A 20,072-nucleotide genomic window follows, 5' to 3' on the forward strand; every position below is an offset into this window, starting at 1 on the left:
AATACCTGGGAGAAAAATTTGCAGGTATATAGGGAAAGAGTAGGAACGCAGCAATATAACAATTCATGAGATGTAGAAATAGAGTTTCAAACCCACCTGAAAGTTTCCAACCCTTGATTAAAAACCTTATATGGCACCACCTTCACAGTTCTATACACACACTGTCTGGTCAAATAAATCAGTAAGCAAGCTAACAGGCTCTTTTGGAATTGGAAGTCTTATTGATGCACAGGATGCTTGGGGCTAAAATTAAAAGGTCAACAGTTCCATACAACACAAAGAGATGCAGCCTTATAAGATTTCATTTGTCAGCAAATAAATGTTTTATCTTGCTGACCTCGTATAGTAAAGTTTATTTTGCATGTTCAAAAACAGTGGAATCTTGTGGCTTTTATGTTTACATAAAAATGTAGGTTCTGTTGAGGTTAATCACAACCACACTTGCTCAACAGCATAGGTATCACAGGTAAACAAAGGATGTAATTGTTTTATATTAGCATAGGTTTTAATGTGAAGGATATTATTTTCTCCCATTAAAAAAACTATGACCAAATAGCCTTGAATTAAATTGTACAACAGATTGTCTTGTGAAGAAATGTTGTGGGTTGGACAAGATAAATAAGACTTCATGGCACAATTTCATGCCATAGATCACTCATCTGAGAAACATTTATTGCAGGGAAAATTATTTTAAAAAAACATATGGTCAAAGCATTGAGTAAAGATTGCAGAGAGAGCTTAAGGCATTTCTTGGCCTATTTGAACTAGAAATACGGGGCTCTGATAGCTTACCCAGTGAGCAGTTAAAACATGGAATTAACTGATTCCAGCAGTGTTATAACTGGCCTGGTTGTCCCCATGGTCATATAGGTGAAAATCAGCAAGGTTCCCTTATCAAGTGACATTTGGTCAGTCAATAAAGTGAGAACACAAATTAAGCGATTAAAAGGAAAAATATTAGCGGTTTATATAGCCACAAAACGGTGAAGGGAAAAAACCTTTAATTGCAACTCCCAATGAAAGTCAGACACAGCAACATTCTATCTGACCACTAGTTTATGTGTTTTCAAGACTACATTTTGTATTATACATACCAAGTTAAATTTAACAGAAACACCTACCTCAGCTAAATTGGCAGTGAAACATTATAAATTACATTTGAAAGCCTTACATAAGGGATTTAAAAAACTTTGGTATCATAACATGCACTAAAAAATTGCAGCAGATAGCTTCCTTAAAATATATTACAAACTTTGTGGATGTGATATCAGCTCCAAACATGCCAATAAAACCTACAAACAGCTGTAAAATTATTTATTCAGAAATGAAACTGTTAGACAATACATCCACTGACAGGCTTAGGGATTCTGATCCATATACAAAAGCATGTGACAAGTGATATAAAAGTCAAACTTACTTTAAAGTTGAACACAGAAGTCGGGAACTTCAACCAATGGTGCCCAATGGGCCTTGGAGCTTACATGCATGGGCAGGACTGGGGGCAAGCTGCACATACACAGATCGGAATTTTTACTTTCTTTGGGCTCAGCATGCTTGTGCAAGATGAAAAACGGTGCAAAATCCCGGGTGAGGTGACTGGGAGCGGAGCGCCGTCGCAGACAAGTGTCCCAATCAGGGGGCAAGGAGAAATCCCAAAGAGGAGAGGGGATAGGGAGAGGTCCCCAAAAGAAGAGCTCCAAAGAGGGAAAAGGCCCCAGTTCCATTAAACAGAGGGGAGCAGAAAAACAGGCTCCAAATAGAAAAAGGGTTGCGGGCAGCAGAATTTAAGTGAAGAGGGCTCAAAGGAAGCCCTGGTAATCAAAGAGGGCTCAGAAAACCCCTGAAGATCCAAGAAGACAACCAAAGTTTGGTGACTCTGTGCTCCGAGCTGCTGAGGCAAAGGTAGCCCTTTGGAGCAGTAGTGATCTGCTCAGCACGGTCGAGGATCCGCAGTTTTGTTCGAGAGTCTCGAGTACTTGAGTGCACACTCAGAAATCTAGGGGAATGGATTCTCAGGAGGCGAGCTTGAAATCCTGCGAGGTGGGCCAGTGTTGACGCAGTCTGAATTGGCACGACTTTCGAAGAGAATTTCCAGGCTAGTTCTTCTAAGGTGAAAACTGAACCTCTCGTGATACAGACAGAGTTTCATTGAGATTGGGTGACTCTCAGTACTTACTGAAATCTGGGTGGGGTGCTGAGGAATCAGTGGACTCTGTATTGGTTGCATCTGTCATTTATTGTGCCAAATGGTGTGTTCTACCAGTTTGCCTGCTAATTCACATGCACCTGAACATTAGAGTACCAGATAGATATTGTAAATTGTTTTATCTTTCTGACCTTTAACAAAGTTTATTTTTGTTTGTTCAAAGTCCGCGGAATCTTGTGGCTTTCTTTACTGAGCAAGCGGCTTGAATCTCAAGCTTTGCCTACTTTAAACAAAACGTTATTGGTCCCTAACTAGATCTTACTAACAACTTGCGATCTGGCCTAGGATGATAACACAAGGAGTAAAGATTCTATTAAAAAAATGAGGCCAAAGTGTATTATCATAATCTTTGGAGCAATCTGCAAGCACAAAGAATAGTCCATGAATCTACGCAACAGCATGATCTCTCCTACCAACTGCCATTTCACCTCATTCTCTCTTCTGAGGACACTCATTTTCTTGCCTGGGTACAAATACTAGTACCTCCTCAAGGTGAGAGCACCAAGATGATTTGTGAAAAGTTATTTAACCATGGAGGATATCACAACCATGTCCAACCTGTTCTCATCTCAAATCTACATACTCACACTTGTCAATGAACCAGTGGGTAACAATCAAAGAAACAACCCGGGTTGATTCTTCTCCTTCCTAGCCCAGAAGCGGTGACAAACAGCTGCACCCCAAATACTGCCATAAGATCAGCTAGCAAAACAGATTAGAAACTGAAATAAAAACAGAAAATGCTGGAAACACTCAGGTCACGCAGAATCTGCGGACAGCGAAACAGAACTAATGTTTCAGGTCACTGACCTTTCATCAGAACTGGGAAAAGTTAGAAATATAATAGATTTTATGTGAAACAGAGGGGATTGGGAGGGACAAAAGGGGAGGTCTGTGATAGGGTGGAAGACAGAAGAAATTAAGTGACAAAAAGGTTGGTGATGCAAGGCCAAAGGGAGTGGCAACGAAACAAATAAAGAAACAAAGGACGTGTCTAGAGATGTGAATGGCAGACATATCCATCGGGAATCTTTGGAAGTCTCTATAGCCTAGAGAGCTGTGGATGTTGAGTGTATTCAAGACCAAGATCAATAGGTTTTTGAATAATAAGGGAACAGGGATTATGGGTACAGGGCAGAAAAGTGCAAGTCCAGCCATGATCTTATTGAAAGCAGGCTCAACAGGCTGTATGCCTACTCCTGCTTGTATTTTTGTCCTTAAAAACATATACAAAAAATTTCTGGTACCTCAATCCGGTCAAACTGCAAATGCAGGGGACCCACTCCATTTTCTCATCTGGAAGAGACTCATTTGTTATTCAGATGGCTTCTTGGAGCTCCCACTATTCATATTGAGAAATTCAGCCACCATAGGAAAATTACAATTTGTATTTGGCTGCAACCCTGCAGCATAAAAGCACTTTCAATAATAGGCAAGCTGTCTCTATTAGTATAAAATGCTTATAAATTATAGGGACGTTTGATGATTGCTGAATAGTATGGGTGAGCTAGACCTCCATTTAGGAATAATCTAACAACTTGCAGAGGTAGTACAAAAGACAAGAAAAAAAGAAACACAAAAGGAATAAATCAAGCCATTCTTGCACTGGAAAAAATGCACTTAATTACTTTTCAGATAAAAATCTCAAATCAATACAAATGTAGAGTCAGTGTAGGCACTGGCCAATAGCATCATTACAAGTTACCAAAATTGCCAAGGCAATCCTGAATATCTCAATAATGGCTCAAGACCCAAGCAGTGCATATTAACATCTGACTGGATCAGGCAACATTTCCATCTTAATTGGCAAACAACAAATTTGTACTTACAGTTATGTCTAATTCATCCAGAGCTACTGCTTCTTCAGCCAAGAGCTGAACAGATGAGTCTGCATTCACTGTCACAGAACCACTGCTCACTAGAAAGCAGCAAACAACATATTTCAATAGTGTAAAACATCCAATCTTTGTAGTATTTGATTATTTCTGGCTTCACGTTTCACTTGTTTCTCCTCCTGCAACTCCCCCCATTATCATATTTCCATTATTTTTTGAGCTTGAGGATGGCATTCTTAAACACATCTCTGAATTATTCTTAATATTGTACATCTCATTTAGAAAAGCACTTTCCACTGCTACTGAGTGGTCACTGGCTTTACACAATAAATTAATACCATAAAGACAGGTTCAACCATGTCAGAATGGCAGTGGTCACTAAAAATGTCATTAAAACACAAACAGTAAATATTAAAAACAGTATTGGTAACAGAAATAACTAATATAGCTCACAAGGCACTTAATTTCCCCCCAGCCCAGTGATACCCACCCTCTATTTCCTATAATTTTTCACAACTAGCCCTTGAACTACAGGTTTTAAAAGCTTTTTTGCATAAATTTGGCCACTGTTAATTACCCTAGTTTACAGGCAAGTCTCCACGTGATCAAGCTAAGCATGCACTCAAATGATTAAAAATCATGGTAAATCATAAATTGTCAAATCAGTATTTGAAAAGCTTAGGCCAGGGGACCAGGCAAATAATACCAATACATAGCATAAGCAACACTGAGAATTGCAACATTTGTGTACTGAACTGTACAGTTCAAATGGGACAACTTGTATTTCATATTATTACTACAGAAGCTGCAATGAACCAGGAAATAGCAAGTTCAATTGACAATCAAAATTAATGAAAGCCAACCTGCATAACACAAATAAATATTTTGATTTTTATTGGTGATAAATAACAATACTAAAAATTACCATTTGTATTCTAGGGTTTCCTGCACCTAATAGGAATGCACATGCAAGCTATAAAATGCAGGTGTGCCATGTGGGGGGCCATAGCTATTGTTTGCAACATTATGCAATTCCTCAACCAAGTATGCCCAGCGTATTGTTTTGGAAACACAGGTTGGCCAGACTCACTGTTTAGCCACAAGGAATGCGAAAGCCATTTTCCCCTTTATCAGATAATGGATAAGAATTGTCCAGCTCATCAAATCAAGCATTATTGGGATCCATTCGACCCATATTGATAGATGGTTGGTTTTGCTGCAAGGGCATATTATGGATTAAAATTAAAATTCCATTCATTTATTTTTAAGTACCAGCAAAGCACTCAAAATTTCCTGTGGTGATGGAGGTAGCTATAGAAAACATCCAAAAATATGCTTTCGTTGTAAATACATCTGTCAGCAATATATTTTACAGTAAAATTTTTACGTAAGTGTCTTCCTTTAATTATTGGCTTCTTTTTACAGCAGTTTACTTTATTCAAAAACAAATCTTACCAATAATGTCAAGTAAATTACCGAAACCCAATACAACCATAAATACATAAATATATCTCATACCTAAGATGAAAAGGATTGAATTTTATTTTGCGGTTCCTATTTAACCCCCCTCCTCTCCTGAAGACACCATTTCATGTAAGAGAATGCCATTTGCTGTGTCGGTATTTAAAGAGCACAAAGGCACTAGGCTAGTTAACCGTGCAGATCACAATCATTGTTTTCCTATGTTCACAGCTGTGAACTTATCAGTAGAAATCACTAGGTAGAAAGCGGGAGAATTTTGTTGATTTACCTCACCAGAAGTACTGAAGTCACATCTTAGCATATTTAGTCCTTAATATGCTACATCCAAATTTACTCAATCCGGAGCTTTATTGCCTGTATGTTATTGATAAGTTAGATTATCTGCAGCGACCAAACTCTAGCTGATGCACAAAAACTGTGGCAAAAATTGACAATCACATCATGTGCAACAGCGTCAATGGCATTGGGTTTTGAAGAAATGCTGCTTTCAGTTTTTGAAAGTTGCTCATCTCTCCAAAAAATGAATGGGGTCAGCAACCGTTAAAAACATTTTTTTAAAAATATAGGTTATTAGAAATAGATAGAAAAAAGTGGGTCATAGGGACAATGTGAAGGAAAACAACAGAACGATCCAAATTAAAATAATTACAATTTTTTATGGAATAGAATTATGGGAGCTTACAGCACATGGGGCTTTTCGCACATCATGCTCTTTGAAAGAGAAGTCTTGCTTAGTCCTTTCATCTGTAACACAAGCTCCTCGTGCTCAAGTACATGCCCAACACCCTTTTAAAATTATGCACAGAATCAGCTTTCGCCACTTTCTCAGGTACAATGTACCAGATACAGAAAACTCGAGTGAAAGAAATGAACTAAAATTCGATTTGCTGGGCAGGAGTTAAGAAACAAAAAGAGTGAACATGGACAATAAGGGAAAATTAAGGGAAAAGGTGGCACAGTAGTAATGTCACTGGGCTAGTAATTCAAAGCCCTGGAAAAATATGGGTTGATAAGGAAGAGCCAGCATGGGTTTCTAAAGGGGAAATCATGTTTAATTAACTTGCTGGAGTTTTTTGAAGAGGTAACAGAAAAGCTCAGTGAGGGTAATACTGTTGATGTGGTGTACATGGAATTTCAAAAGACATTTGATACAGTGCCACACAACAAACGTGAGAGAAAATTTATTGCTCATGAAAAAAAAGGGACAGTAGCAGCATGAATACAAAATTGGCTGAAAAATGGGAAGCAGAGAGTAATGTTCAGTGGGTGTTTTTCAGGCTGGAGGGAGGTTTGTAGTGGAGTTCCACAGGGGTCAGTATTGGGACCGTTGCTTTTCCTGATGTATATTAATGATCTAGGTCTTGGTGTGCAGGGGACAATTTCAAAGTTTGCAGATGAGACAGAACTTGGGAGTATTCTAAACTGCAAGGAGGACAGTGTAGAACTTCAACAGGACATAGTCAAGTTGGTGGAGTGGGCAGCTAGGTGGCAAATGAAATTCAATGCAGAGAAGTGTGAGGTGATGCATTTTGGTAGGAAGAGCATGGACAAACAATATAAAATAAGGGGTGAAATTTTGAAGAGGGTGCAGGAGCAGGAAGACCTGGGTATATATGTGCAATCGTTGAAGGTGGTAGGATAGGAGAGAGTAGTTAATAAAGCACATAGTATCCTGGGTTCTTTTAAAAGAGGCATAGAGTACAAAAGCAAGAAGGTTATGCTGAATTTATATAAGATATTCGTTAGACCTCAGCTGGAGTACTGTGTACAGTTCTGGATGCCACAGTGTAGGAAGGGTGTGAACACACCGGAGAGAGTGCAGAAGAGGTTTACAAGGGTGGTTCCAGGGACGAGAGACATCAGTTATGAAGATAGATTGGAGAGGTTTGGACTGTGCTCCTTGGAGAGAAGGCAGCCAACAGGAGATTTGATAGAGATGTTCAAAATCATGAGGGGCTGGACAGAGTAGATAGGGGACTGTTCTTGCTTGTAAAAGGATCAAGAACGAGAGGGCGCAGATTTAAAGTGATTCGCAAAATAAGCAAATGTGACACGAGAAAAAAAACTTTTCCATACGAGTGGTTCGAGTCTGGAATGAACTGTTTGGAAGTATGGAGGGGGCAGGTTCAACTGACGGATTCAAGAGGACATTAGACCATTATTTGAATAAAAACAATGAGCAGGCGTACAGGGAAAAGGCAGGGCAATGGCACTATGTCAAAGCTCATTTGGAGAGCCGGTGCAGTCAGGATGGGCCAAATGACCTCCTTCTGTGCCGTTAAAATTCTGAGATTCTGTGACTAATACTCTGGGGACGTGGGCTCAAATCCCACTAGAGAAGGGAATTTAAATTCAATTAATAAATCTGGAATTGAAAGCTATCTAATGATGATCAGGAAGCTATCATTGATTGTCCTAACAATCCATGTGCTTCACTAAAGTCCTTTTGGGAAGGAAATCTACCATCCTTACCTGCTCTGGCCTCCGGACACCCTCAGCCCCCAAATTCTACTCACTCACCTTAGGCCAGGGGAAGGTAAGTGACTGTCAATTTTCCTGGCCCTTTAAACTTACCTGTTTTATGGCAGCTAGTGCTGTAAAAAACAGGGAGCGTGGCCTCCTTGAATACGCTGGATCTAGAGTTCGCTGGCACCTGCGAGGATTCTTTCACTGCAGGCCCCAAGCTGCTCCAGCAAACAGAAGTGGCAATGCAATTTTCAAGACCAGGTACGTGTACAATTTCTTCTAATTTTTTGGGGCCAGCACTTTCTGACGCTAGTCGGAAGTTACGGCCCATTCACTTATACTTGAAACAGCTAGTAATCAAACTGCATGCTGTATAAGAGCCTGCAATAGTGCTGGCCTTGTTAAGATTACAAAAAAAAATCAATGCAAAAAGCTGTCCAAGGGTTATCAACATTTGTAGCACTCAAGTTACTGTTACATGAAAGTATTTAGCAACAAAAATCCTTCTTTATATCGATGCTCATCTGTTGTAAAACTATCAGTGTTAATTATCTACAAATGACAATAGAAAATGACTGAGAAACTTTCATTATAACTGCAATTATGAAATTCCACTTTCAAATTACCCTACTGCATATACAGGAATTGACATACCAAAATACTTGGTCTGTGCACCCTCTTCATCAAACACAGTTACAACTCCAGGTTTTAGCACCTGTAGTGTGGGTACATGGGCAGGGAGAATGCCAAAGCTTCCAGTTAGTGTTGGAACATCAACTTGCTTCACGCTGGCTTCATTATAAAACACCTGAGAACAAACAAAGCAATAGATAAGAAAACTGCTGCGCAAGTGTCAACACCTCTCATTTGTTCCCCTCTTTGTCAAAACTCTTGTAACATTGTAGGTCAGTGTTATAAATTTAATACTTGCATCACTAGAATCACAGCCATCACAAAGAAATTCTAAACTGAAATATATGTTTCCCATAAGACACAAATGCTACAAAGGTCATAGGTTCTATCTTCAGTCTATGCTGAGCTAATCTCTGGCACAAAAATAGAAATACGACTATTGACTAATTACCCGAAATGCAGGAATAATAGACACAGAAAATTTACAGGAAAGGAGGCGATCCAGTCAATCATGTCTGTGCCTAATTTGGTTGCCAAGCCATTACTGGAAATTTATGCTTGGATATCACAAGGACAAGATTGAGATTGAATCAGCTGTGATGCCTTCAGGCATCAATTCCTCTGCAGACATTCACTCAAATTTCCAACATGAAGAATGACCACTTGTGTAGGTACAAGAATACAACCAGTGCCACTGTGTCTATATCACAAAGAGTCAACATATTCAGGAAACAGCAGAAACTTAAAAATTGTAGCACTGAATTTCCCTGAAACAAACAACTAGACAACTATAGGGCTCTCTGTTGGTTGAGGAGAATATTCAGATCTTTGTGCTCTCCTGGAGCTGGGAGTATTTGCTTTCTCAAAAACTAAGAGTAATGACATCAATAAATCCTGTGTTTGGAGTCACAGCTCGCACAAAGAATGACGGTTGTGGGGTTGTTAGGATCAATCATCTCAGCCCCAAGATACTGCTGTAGGTGTTCATCAGGGCAGTATCCTAGGCCCAACAAGCCCCAGCTACTTCAAGGACCTTCCCTCTGTCATAAGGTCGGAAGTGAGGATCTTTGCTGATGATTTCAGTGTTCAGTTCCATTTGCAATTCCTCAGATAATGAAGCAGTCCTTGCCCACATGCAGCAAGGCCTATGCAATACTGGGCCGATAAGTGGCAAGTAACATTTGCACCACACAAGTGCCAAGCAATGACCATTTCCAACAAGAGAAAGTCTAACCACCTCCCATTATCATTCAATGGCATTACCATCACCAAACACTCCACTATTAACAACTTAACTGAACAAGGCACATGAAAACTGCTGCTATTTGAGCACATCAGAGTTTGGGTATTTTGCAGAAAGTGATTCAACTCCTGACTACCCAGAGCCTGTGCACCGTCTACAATGGCACAAGTGTGTAATATGATGGAATACTCTTCATGTGCCTGAGTGCAGCTCCAACAACACCATCCAGGGCAAAGCAACTGCTTGACTGGGACCTCAACCTCCACTCAAACATTTGCTTCCTCCACCTGCAAGATGCACTGCAGCAACTTGCCAAGCTTTCTTCTGCAGCACCTCCAAAACCGTGACCTCCGCCTCTTAAAAGGACAAAGGCAGCAGACGCATAGGAATGCCATCACCTGCAGACACCCTCTAGGTCACACACCACCCCAAGTTGTAAATAGGTCACCATTCTTTCAATGTCACTAGGTCAAAATCCTGGAAACCCTACCCTGCCCCCCAAACACATAACAGCACTGTAGGGCATAACTATACTATATGGACAATAGCAATTCAAGGTGGTGGGTCATTATCACCTTCTCAAGGGCAATTAGGGATGAGCAAATAAATGCTGGCCTTGCCAGCAATGCCTACAGCCCATGAATAGATAAAAATAGTTTTTTCATTTTAGGTGGCACTTCTTTGCGCTACTGAATCTATATTTGAGTTTTCCCCAATGTACATTTGATTAGCAGGATCAACTACTAGACAATGACAAGCAGAGGAGTGGGTGGGGATAGGACAGGTGCTATATCTGCTTTCCATAAATAATGGTCACTGGAAAAGCAGCCACATAAGAGCAAGTGTCAGAGGCAACGTTGCTCTGAAAAACAGGGTAGGTAGGAGGAATTAAGCTAGTATCATGTTGTAAATAACAGATGCTTCAGTTAGTGGACTGAGGGGACCAAGTGGCCCCTGCTGTATTGAATGAGGGTGTGGGCAACAGAAAAGATGCAGGCAAGACCCTTGTTGACAATGGCAATTGAAATGAATAAATATCTCCCAAAACCTCAATGAGATTCCCCTGGTCTTCACCACCAACCTTCATAATCAATGGATCATCCTCTGCTATTTACATCACCTCCAGCATGACACTCCACTTTCAGTATTCCAAAGGAACTGTTCCTTCCATGACACCCTATTCCACTTCTTAAGCACCCAAATACCTCTTCTCCTGCAAGACAGGAAATGTCACCTGCTTTCTTACCTCCTCGCTTCCCACCACCCAGGGCCCCAAAACACTCCTTCCATGTAAAACAGTGATTTACTTATACTTCTTTTAATTTAGTATAACACATTCATTGCTCACGATGCAGTCTGCTCTATGTCGGACAGGCCAAACACAGAATGGATGATCGTGATGTGGAGCTCCTCTGTTCAGACTGCAAGCTTCTGGCTATCTGTCATTTTAATTCTCCACACCACCTCCGTCCAGTGTGATCTCTCCGTCCTCAGCCTCCAGTGATGCTTGAGGCATAGCATCTCATCTTTGCAATTAGGCACTTTACTGCCTTATGGGCTCAACACTGAGTCTAACAATTTCAGATCATAACCTCTGCCTACAGTTTGTCAGACAGCTGTTGGTAATGTTAAAGCTTTTCCCATTTACACCCCCTCTAGGCCCATCTTTTATTTTTTTTACACGTCCCTTTTTTAAAAATTCATTCACGGGATGAGAGCTTTGCAGACTGGGTCAGCATTTATTGCGCATCCCTAACTGCCCTTGAGAAGGTGGTGGTGAGATGCCTTCTTGAACTGCTGCAGTCCATGTGGTGTAGGTACATCCATAGTGCTGTTAGAGAGGGAGTTCCAGGATTTTGACCCAGTAACAATGAAGGAACAATGATATATTTCCAAGTCAGAATGGCGAGTGACTTGGAGGGGAACTTCCAGGTGGTGGTGTTCCTATCTGCTGCCCTTGTTCTTCTAGATGGTAGTGGTCGTGGGTTTGGAGGATGTTGTTAGAAGAAGACTTGGTGAATTCCTGCAGTGCATCTTGTAGATGGTACACACTGCTGCTACTGTGCGTCGGTGGTGGAGGGAGTGAATGTTTGTGGATGTAGTGCCAATCAAACGGGCTGCTTTGTCCTGGATGGTGTCAAGGTTCTTGAGTGTTGCACTCATCCGGGCAAGTGGGGAATATTCCATCACACTCCTGACTTGGGCCTTGTGGATGGTGGATAGGCTTTGGGGAGTCAGGTGGTGAGTTACTCGTCACACGATTCCTAGCCTCTGACCTGCTCTTGTAGACACAGTATTTATATGGCTAGTCCATTTCAGTTTCTGGTCAATCGCAACCCCCGGGATGTTGATAGTGGGGGATTCACCAATGGTAATGCCACTGAACATCAAGGGGCAATGGTTGGAATCTGTCTTGTTGGAGATGGTCATTGCCTGATACTTGTATGCCATGAGTCTTACTTGCCAGCCCAAGCCTGGATATTGTCCAGGTCTTGCTGCATTTGGACATGGACTGCTTCAATATCAGGGGAGTCACGTATGGTGTTGAACATTGTGCAATCATCAGTGAACATCCCTACTTCAGACCTTATGATGGGTGGAAGGTCATTGATGAAGCAGCTTAAGATGGTTTGGCTGGGGACACTACCCTGAGGAACTCCTGCAGTGATGTCCTGAAGCTGAGATGACTGACTTCCAACAACCACAACCATCTTCCTGTGTGCTAGATATGACTCCAACCAGCGGAGAGTTCCCCCCATCCCCCCGGTTCCCATTGACTTCAGTTTTGCTAGGTCTCCTTGATGTCACACTTGGTCAAATGCAGCCTTGTTGTCAAGGGCAGCCACTCTCACCTCACCTCGAGAGTTCAGTTCTTTTGCCCATGTTTGAGCCGAGGCTGTAATGAGATCAGGAGCTGAGTGGCCCTGGCAGAACCCAAACTGGGCATCAGTGAGCACATTATTGAGTGAGCAAGTGCCGCTTGATAACATGTTGATGATCCCTTCCATTACTTTGATGGAGAGTAGACTGATGGGGCGGTAATTGGCCGGGTTGGGTTTGTCCTGCTTTTTGTGTATAGGACATACCTGGACAATTTTCCATTTAACCGGGTAGATGCGAGTGTTGTAGTTGTACTGGAACAGCTTGGCTAGAGGCACAGCAAGTTCTGGAGCACAATTCTTCAGTACAATGCCAGAATATTGTCAGTCCCTTAGTCTTTGCAGTATACAGTGCCTTCAGCCGCTTCTTGATATCATGTGGAGTGAATTGAATTGGCTGAAGTCTGGCATCTGTGATGCTGGGGACCCATGGAGGAGGCAGAGATGGATCATCTACTCGGCATTTCTGGCTGAAGACCGTTGCGAATGCTTCAGTCTTATCTATTGCAATGATGTGCTGGGCTCCTCCACCATTGAGGATGAGGATATTTGTGGAGCCTCCTTCTCCAGTGAGTTGTTTAATTGTCCATCACCATTCACTGGATGTGGCACGCCTGCAGAGCTTAGATCTGATCCATTGGTTATGGGGTAACTTAGCTCTATCTATCACTTGCTGCTTAGACTGTTTGGCACACAAATAGTCCTGTGTGACAGCTTCACCAGGTTGACACCTCATTTTTAGGTATGCCTGGTGCTGCTCCTGCACTTTCCAGTGATCCCATGGCTTAATGGTAATGGTAGAGTGGGGGATACGCCAGGCCATGTGGTTACAGGTTGTGTTCGAGAACAAGTCTGCTGATGTCCCACAGCACCTCATGGATGCGCTACTAGATCTATTCGAAGCCTATCCTATTTAGCACGGCGGTGTGCCACAAAACAAGATGGAAGGTACCCTTAATGTGATGGCCAGATTTTGTCTCCACAATGACTGTGGTCACTCCTACTGATACTGCCATGGATAAATGCAGCTGCGACATGCAGGCTGGTGAGGGTGAGGTCAAGTATGTTTTTCCCTCTTATGGTTCCCTCATCACCTGCTGCAGACCCAGTCTAGCTGCTATGTCCTTTAGGACTCAGCCAGCTCGGTCAGTAGTGGTGCTACCGAGCCACTCTTGGTGATGGACATTGAAGTCTCCCACCTAGAATACATTCTGCACCCTTGCCACCCTCAGTGCTTCCTGCAACTGGTGTTTAACATGGAGGGGCACTGATCCATCAGCTGAGGGAGGGTGGTACGTGGTATCAGCAGGAGGTTTCCTTGCCCATGTTTGACTTAATGCCATGAGACTTCATGGGGTCCAGAGTCTATGTTGAGGATTCCCTCCCAATTGTATACCACTGTGCCGCCACCTCTGCTGGGTCTGTCCTGCCAGTGGAACAGGACATACCCAGGTTTGGTGCTGTCTGTAAGGTACGATTCCATCAGGGTGACTAGTCTGAGAGACAGCTCTCCCAATTTTGGCATTAGCCCCCAGATGTTATTGAGGAGGACTTTGCAGGGTCGACAGGGCTGTGACTGCCATTTCCGTTTCGATGCCGGGTGGTCCGTGCTGTTTCATTCCTTTTTTGTGACTTTGTAGTGGCTTGCTCGGCATATTGCTGTGGGGCCAGATAAAGATGACAGATTTCCTTCCCTAAAGGACATTTGTGAACCAGATTGGTTTTTACAACAATCAACAATGGTTGATAATATTCATCATTAAACTTTCAACTGATTTTTATTGAATTCAAATTCCACAATCTGCCGTGGCTGGATTTGAACCCAGCGTTAACCTGGGTCTCTGGATTACTAGTCCAGCGACAGTACCATTACACCACCACCTCCCCTCATTATCATTGCTATTGCTATATAATCTCTCCTGCCTCCCGCCCTACCACAGGCCTCTCCCCTGTTCATACCTCCTCCCCCCTTCCCTTCATTTTGTACTTGCTTGAAACTGAAAAAAGTGATCACCTGAAACTGTGTCGCTCTCCACAGATGTTGTCTGACCAGAGTATCTCCTGCACAGTTTTCATTTAAAAATCGTTTTGAATTTGAGAATTCTTATGAATAAATTGAGGTAAATTTCTGGCTGCATATTTTTGTTACCTTCATCGGGCAGTGCATAATCAAAAATTGCACAAATATACAAATTTGAAATAGTTTTCATTTTTCATGAATCATATTTAGATGCTATTACGAGATATTCAGATGTTAGCAGCCATTTACCTAAATGAATCTTGTGACAAAAGCACAAGCTCTTTTTGGCAAGTGAAGTCAATAGACATGAAGGAGTTGGCTACAATTTAATTCCTCAATCTTAATGTTGACCCATGGTAAGTACATACTGAGTAAAAGCACAAAATGTTGAAAAAAGTCAGGTCTGCCAGCATTTGATCAGGAAAGCAGAAGATGATCTGTTAAATGTGGAGGCTGGTGGGTAGATGAAGATGACAAGGGAAGAGAAGGGAAGCAGATGAGAGGTGATTTGTGAGAAATAGGATGGAAAAAGTCAAGGGCCCTGGAGGGGAATCTCAGTTGAGGAAAAAAGGGGACCTATCAGAAGCCTGGGTAAGGAAAATGACATTGTCAGATGCAACAGGGACAAGGACACTGGAGACTGGAAGCAAGATGGGAGGAAGTGTAATTAAAGGTTGTTGTGGGGGCCAATGGGCTTAGAGTAGATATTATTTTATTTCCTCCATTTCTGCAGATAGGCTGAGAAGTCAAGAAAGGAAAGGGTCACAGGTGGACCACATGAAGGCGAAGAAAGGGTAGATATCAGAAGCAAAGTTAATGAACCTAGCCAGTTCAGAGCAAAACAACACCAAGGCAGTCCTTGAAAAGGGGGTCAGGGAGGGGAGTGAAACAAAGAATGTCCCACATAATACCATGAAAAGCAGGAATATCAAAAAACCATACAGCTTCCCATAGCGACTTATTTTACTTGGAGGTGGATAGAGTCAAGGAGAAACTGTTTATAGAGAGAAAAAAGTTCAGCTAGGCAAAGGCGGGTGATGGTGAATGGAGGTTAGTTGGGCCTCTCTTCCAAAGAAGAAGCAGAGGGCCCTCAGGCCATCTGATGAGAGTTGGCAGTACAAAGGGATTGGATGTCTATAGTAAAAAGGTGGTGATAAGCGCCATGAAACTGTTAGTCATGGATATAAGTGAGAAGAGATTGGACAAGTGGACAAAAAATAGAGTCAAGATAGGAAGAAATAATTTTTGTGGGGCAATAAGCTGAAACAATGGGCCTACAACAGGGCAGTCTTGTTTATGGATCTTGGGAAGGAGCTAGACCCAGGCTGTGTAGGGTTGGGGCACTATGAGGTTGGAGGTAATGGAGGGAAGATCTTCAGAGAATGAGGTTAATGACAATCTTGGAAACAAAGTGATGAGGTCATGCTCCAGGGGAGACAGGAAGAAGTGTCAGAGGGTTGGATGTTCAAATCCACAAGGCAGAGGTTGGTTCATCTGACAACAATGGCACCAACCTCGTCAGCATGTTTAATGACGTTAGGGTTGGACCAAAGAAGTTATTTTAAACTTGTATTGAACCTTGGCTACACCACACTTGGGAGTACTGGACATAATTTTCATCTTCACATTATAAAAAGTCACAAGGGTGATAGCAGAATTGAGAGATTATAAACATCAGAAAAGGCTGATGTTTCCTGATCATCAAGGGAGGGGATCTTTTCAGTGCTCTTTTCTCTAGAAAAGAGAAAGCTAAGGAATGACATTTTTTCATTCTTGAGCCATGCATGTTGCTGGCAAAGCCAGCATTCATTGCCCATCCCTAATTGCCTTTGAGAAAGTGGGGTGAGCTGCCTTCTTGAATCACTGCAGTCCATTTGGTGTAGTTAGTCTTCGTTTTGATTTTTCTGTAACAGTGTGGTGCAGCTGAGTGGCTTGCTAGGTCATTTCAGAGGGCAGTTAAAAGTTAACCACATTACTGTTGGTCTGCAGTCACAGGCAGACCAAACCAGGTAAGAACAACAGATTTCCTCGCCCAAACGACTTTAGTGAACCAGGTGGCTTTTTATAACAATCTGGTAGCTCCATGATTATTAATGAGACTAGCATTTTATTCCAGAGTTATTGATGAGTTTTATCTGATAGGGTGAGAAAATGTTTCCACTTGGAGACAAGACCAAAACCAAGGGCCATAAGTACAAGATAATCTACAATTAATTCAATAGGGAATTCAGGACAAACTTCTTCACCCAAAGAGCAGGAAGAATGTGGAACGCACTACCACAAAGAGTAGTTGAGGAAAATAGCATACTTTCATTTAAAGGGAAACTACATAAACTGATGAAGGAGTAAGGAATAGACAGATATATTGAGGGGTTAGATAAAGTAACATGAGAGGAGGCTCATGCGGAGCATAAATGGACCAGGTGGACCTAAGGGGCCTGATCTGTACAGTACACTGGCTATGTGCAGGCTTCCAACGAACGAAGCACAAGGAAAGCATCTGATACAATTAAAGCAGAAGCAGGAAAGCACTGAAAAAGAAGCAAAAAAAAAAAAAGAAATTCACAAGGGTAACACTAGAACTAAGAGGATATACTGAACAGGTTGTGCGCGCGTGTGCGGGGGGGGCAGGTTTTGTGTGTTTGTGTGCGCATGCGGGGGGGCAGGTTGTGTGTGTGTGTTTGTGTGTGTGCGCGGGGGGGGCAGGTTGTGTGCGTGTGTGGGGGGGACAGGTTGTGTGTGTGTGTGTGTGTGTGTGTGTGGGGCGGGTTGTGTGTGTGTCTGTGGGGGGGCAGGTTGTGTATGTGTGTGTGGGGGGGGGGCGGGGGGCAGGTTGTGTGTGTGTGTTTGTGTGGGGTGGGGCAGGTTGTGTGTGTGTGTGTGTGTGTGTGGGGGGGGGGCGGGTTGTGTATGTATGTGGGTGGGGGGGGCAAGTTGTGTATGTGTGTGTGTGGGGGGGCGGGGGGCAGGTTGTGTGTGTGGGGGGCAGGTTGTGTGTGTGTCTGTGTGTGTGGGGGGCAGGTTGTGTGTGTGTGTGTGTGGGGGGGGCAGGGGGCAGGTTGTGTGTGTGTGTGTGGGGGGGCAGGTTGTGTATGTGTGTGTGTGGGGGGGACGGGGGGCAGGATGTGGGTGTGTGTGTGTGTGTGGGGGGCAGGTTGTGTGTGTGTGTGCACGCGGGGGGGGCAGGTTGTGTGTGTGTGTGTGTGGGGGCGAGGGGCAGGTTGTGTGTGTGTCTGTGTGGGAGGGGGCAGGTTGTGTGTGTGTGGGGGGGGGCGGGGGGCAGGTTGTGCGTGTGTGTGTGGGGGGAGCAGGTTGTGTATGTGTGTGGGTGGGGGGGGGGCGGGGGGCAGGTTGTGTGTGTGTGTGGGGGGGGCAGGTTGTGTATGTGTGTGTGTGGGGGGGCGGGGGGCAGGTTGTGTGTGTGTGTGTGTGTGTGGGGGGGGCAGGTTGTGTATGTGTGTGTGTGGGGGGGCGGGGGGCAGGTTGTGTGTGTGTGTGTGTGTGGGGGGGGCGGGGCAGGTTGTGTGTGTGTGTGGGGCGGGGCAGGTTGTGTATGTGTGTGTGGGGGGGGCGGGGGGCAGGTTGTGTGTGTGTGTGTGTGGGGCAGGTTGTGTGTGTGGGGGGGGGGGCAGGTTGTGTGTGTGTGTGGGGGGCAGGGCAGGTTGTGTGTGTGTGTGTGTGTGTGTGTGTGTGGGGCAGGTTGTGTGTGTGTGGGGGGGGCAGGTTGTGTGTGTGTGTGGGGGGCGGGGCAGGTTGTGTGTGTGTGTGTGTGTGGGGCAGGTTGTGTGTGTGTGGGGGGGGGCAGGTTGTGTGTGTGTGGGGGGGGGGGGCAGGTTGTGTGTGTGTGTGTGTGTGTGTGTGTGGGGCAGGTTGTGTGTGTGTGGGGGGGGCAGGTTGTGTGTGTGTGGGGGGGACGGGGCAGGTTGTGTGTGTGTGTGTGTGTGTGTGGGGGGCGGGGCAGGTTGTGTGTGTGTGGGGGGGACGGGGCAGGTTGTGTGTGTGTGTGTGTGTGTGTGGGGGGCGGGGCAGGTTGTGTGTGTGTGTGTGTGTGTGGGGCAGGTTGTGTGTGTGTGGGGGGGGGCGGGGCAGGTTGTGTGTGTGTGTGTGTGGGGGGCGGGGCAGGTTGTGTGTGTGTGTGTGTGTGTGTGTGTGGGGGGCGGGGCAGGTTGTGTGTGTGTGTGTGGGGGGCGGGGCAGGTTGTGTGTGTGTGGGGGGGGCGGGGCAGGTTGTGTGTGTGTGTGTGTGTGTGGGGCAGGTTGTGTGTGTGTGTGGGGGGCGGGGCAGGTTGTGTGTGTGTGTGTGTGTGTGTGTGTGTGTGGGGAGGGGGTGCTCCGTCTCTAGGAGCGAGTTGACGGCCTGATAAAGGTTTGAGATTGTTTTGGTGATGTTTGGCCTCTGCTGGAAATCTTACGGGTGACGGTGGATTACCGCTTGCCCCCTCCCCCCCCCCCCCTTAATCAGGGAGGTAAATCACCCTGATGCCCCACTGATAATCACAAGCAATATCTATAACATCCGCACAAGTAAAGTGAAGCTAAAGTTTAGCACAGTTCATGCACATTCACCCCCTCACAGGAGCCCTGGATCCTCGGCGGGGACAAGACAGGTGATGTTAGGCCCAGGCCCAGGCCTCGGCCTTACCTCGGTGGGAGAGGCAAACGTAAAAGACATCTTGGCGGCCGCGGAAGCCGATGGCGCCGCTTCGGCGTAGCCCCTGGCGAGAGCTGCCCGGGCCAGGTGCAGCTGCTTAGGGCGGACGATGGAGCGAATGGCGGCGGCGAACATCCCTGGGGTGCGACTCCCTCACAAACTGACCCGCAGCTCGAGCAAGGACAAGCCAGTACCCAGCGTGCCGCGCGGCCCCTGCACCGCTCATGCGCGGATCCGGCCCCAGTATCACGCATGCGCGGATCCGACCCCGCGGCCGCGGCAGCCCGACCACACACACCCCACCGCCGCGCATGCGTGCACCGGTCTTGCCCTCGCCCCGCTGCATTCTGGTCTCTGTAGTTCCTATCCTCCCATCCAGCAAAATACAATCATGGCCCCCCCCCCCCCCCCCCCCAGCCTGGCTTTGGCTCTGATTTCCCCCAATGATGATTTATAGAATCCAGCCTTGAATATACTTAACGACCCACCCTCTAAAGCCCTCTGTGGTAAAGAATTCCACAGACTGATGACTCTCTGAGAGAAGAAATTCCTCCTCACCTCTGTTTTAAATGGGTGCCCCCTTACTCTGAGATTATGCCCTCTGGTCCTAGACTCTCTCACAAGGGGAAACAACCTCTCAGCATCTACCCTGTCAAAC

At 44.7% G+C, this 20,072-nt stretch overlaps 1 protein-coding gene across 1 annotated transcript in view; it reads right to left on the reverse strand.

Annotated features, from left to right (window-relative positions):
* atp5f1d (ATP synthase F1 subunit delta) overlaps positions 1-19,630 on the reverse strand; it is a 34,607-nt gene extending 14,977 nt beyond the window's left edge. The window contains exons 1-3 of the mRNA XM_041205177.1: positions 19,406-19,630; positions 8,644-8,797; positions 4,036-4,124 (exon numbers count right to left, since the gene is read on the reverse strand). Of these exons, the coding sequence (XP_041061111.1) occupies positions 4,036-4,124; positions 8,644-8,797; positions 19,406-19,549 (387 nt within the window). The 5' untranslated portion in view covers positions 19,550-19,630. The remainder of the gene's footprint in view (positions 1-4,035; positions 4,125-8,643; positions 8,798-19,405) is intronic.
* Positions 19,631-20,072: the final 442 nt, after the last annotated feature.

Source organism: Carcharodon carcharias, chromosome 14, assembly GCF_017639515.1.
Source record: "Carcharodon carcharias isolate sCarCar2 chromosome 14, sCarCar2.pri, whole genome shotgun sequence".
Classification (NCBI taxonomy): domain Eukaryota; kingdom Metazoa; phylum Chordata; class Chondrichthyes; order Lamniformes; family Lamnidae; genus Carcharodon; species Carcharodon carcharias.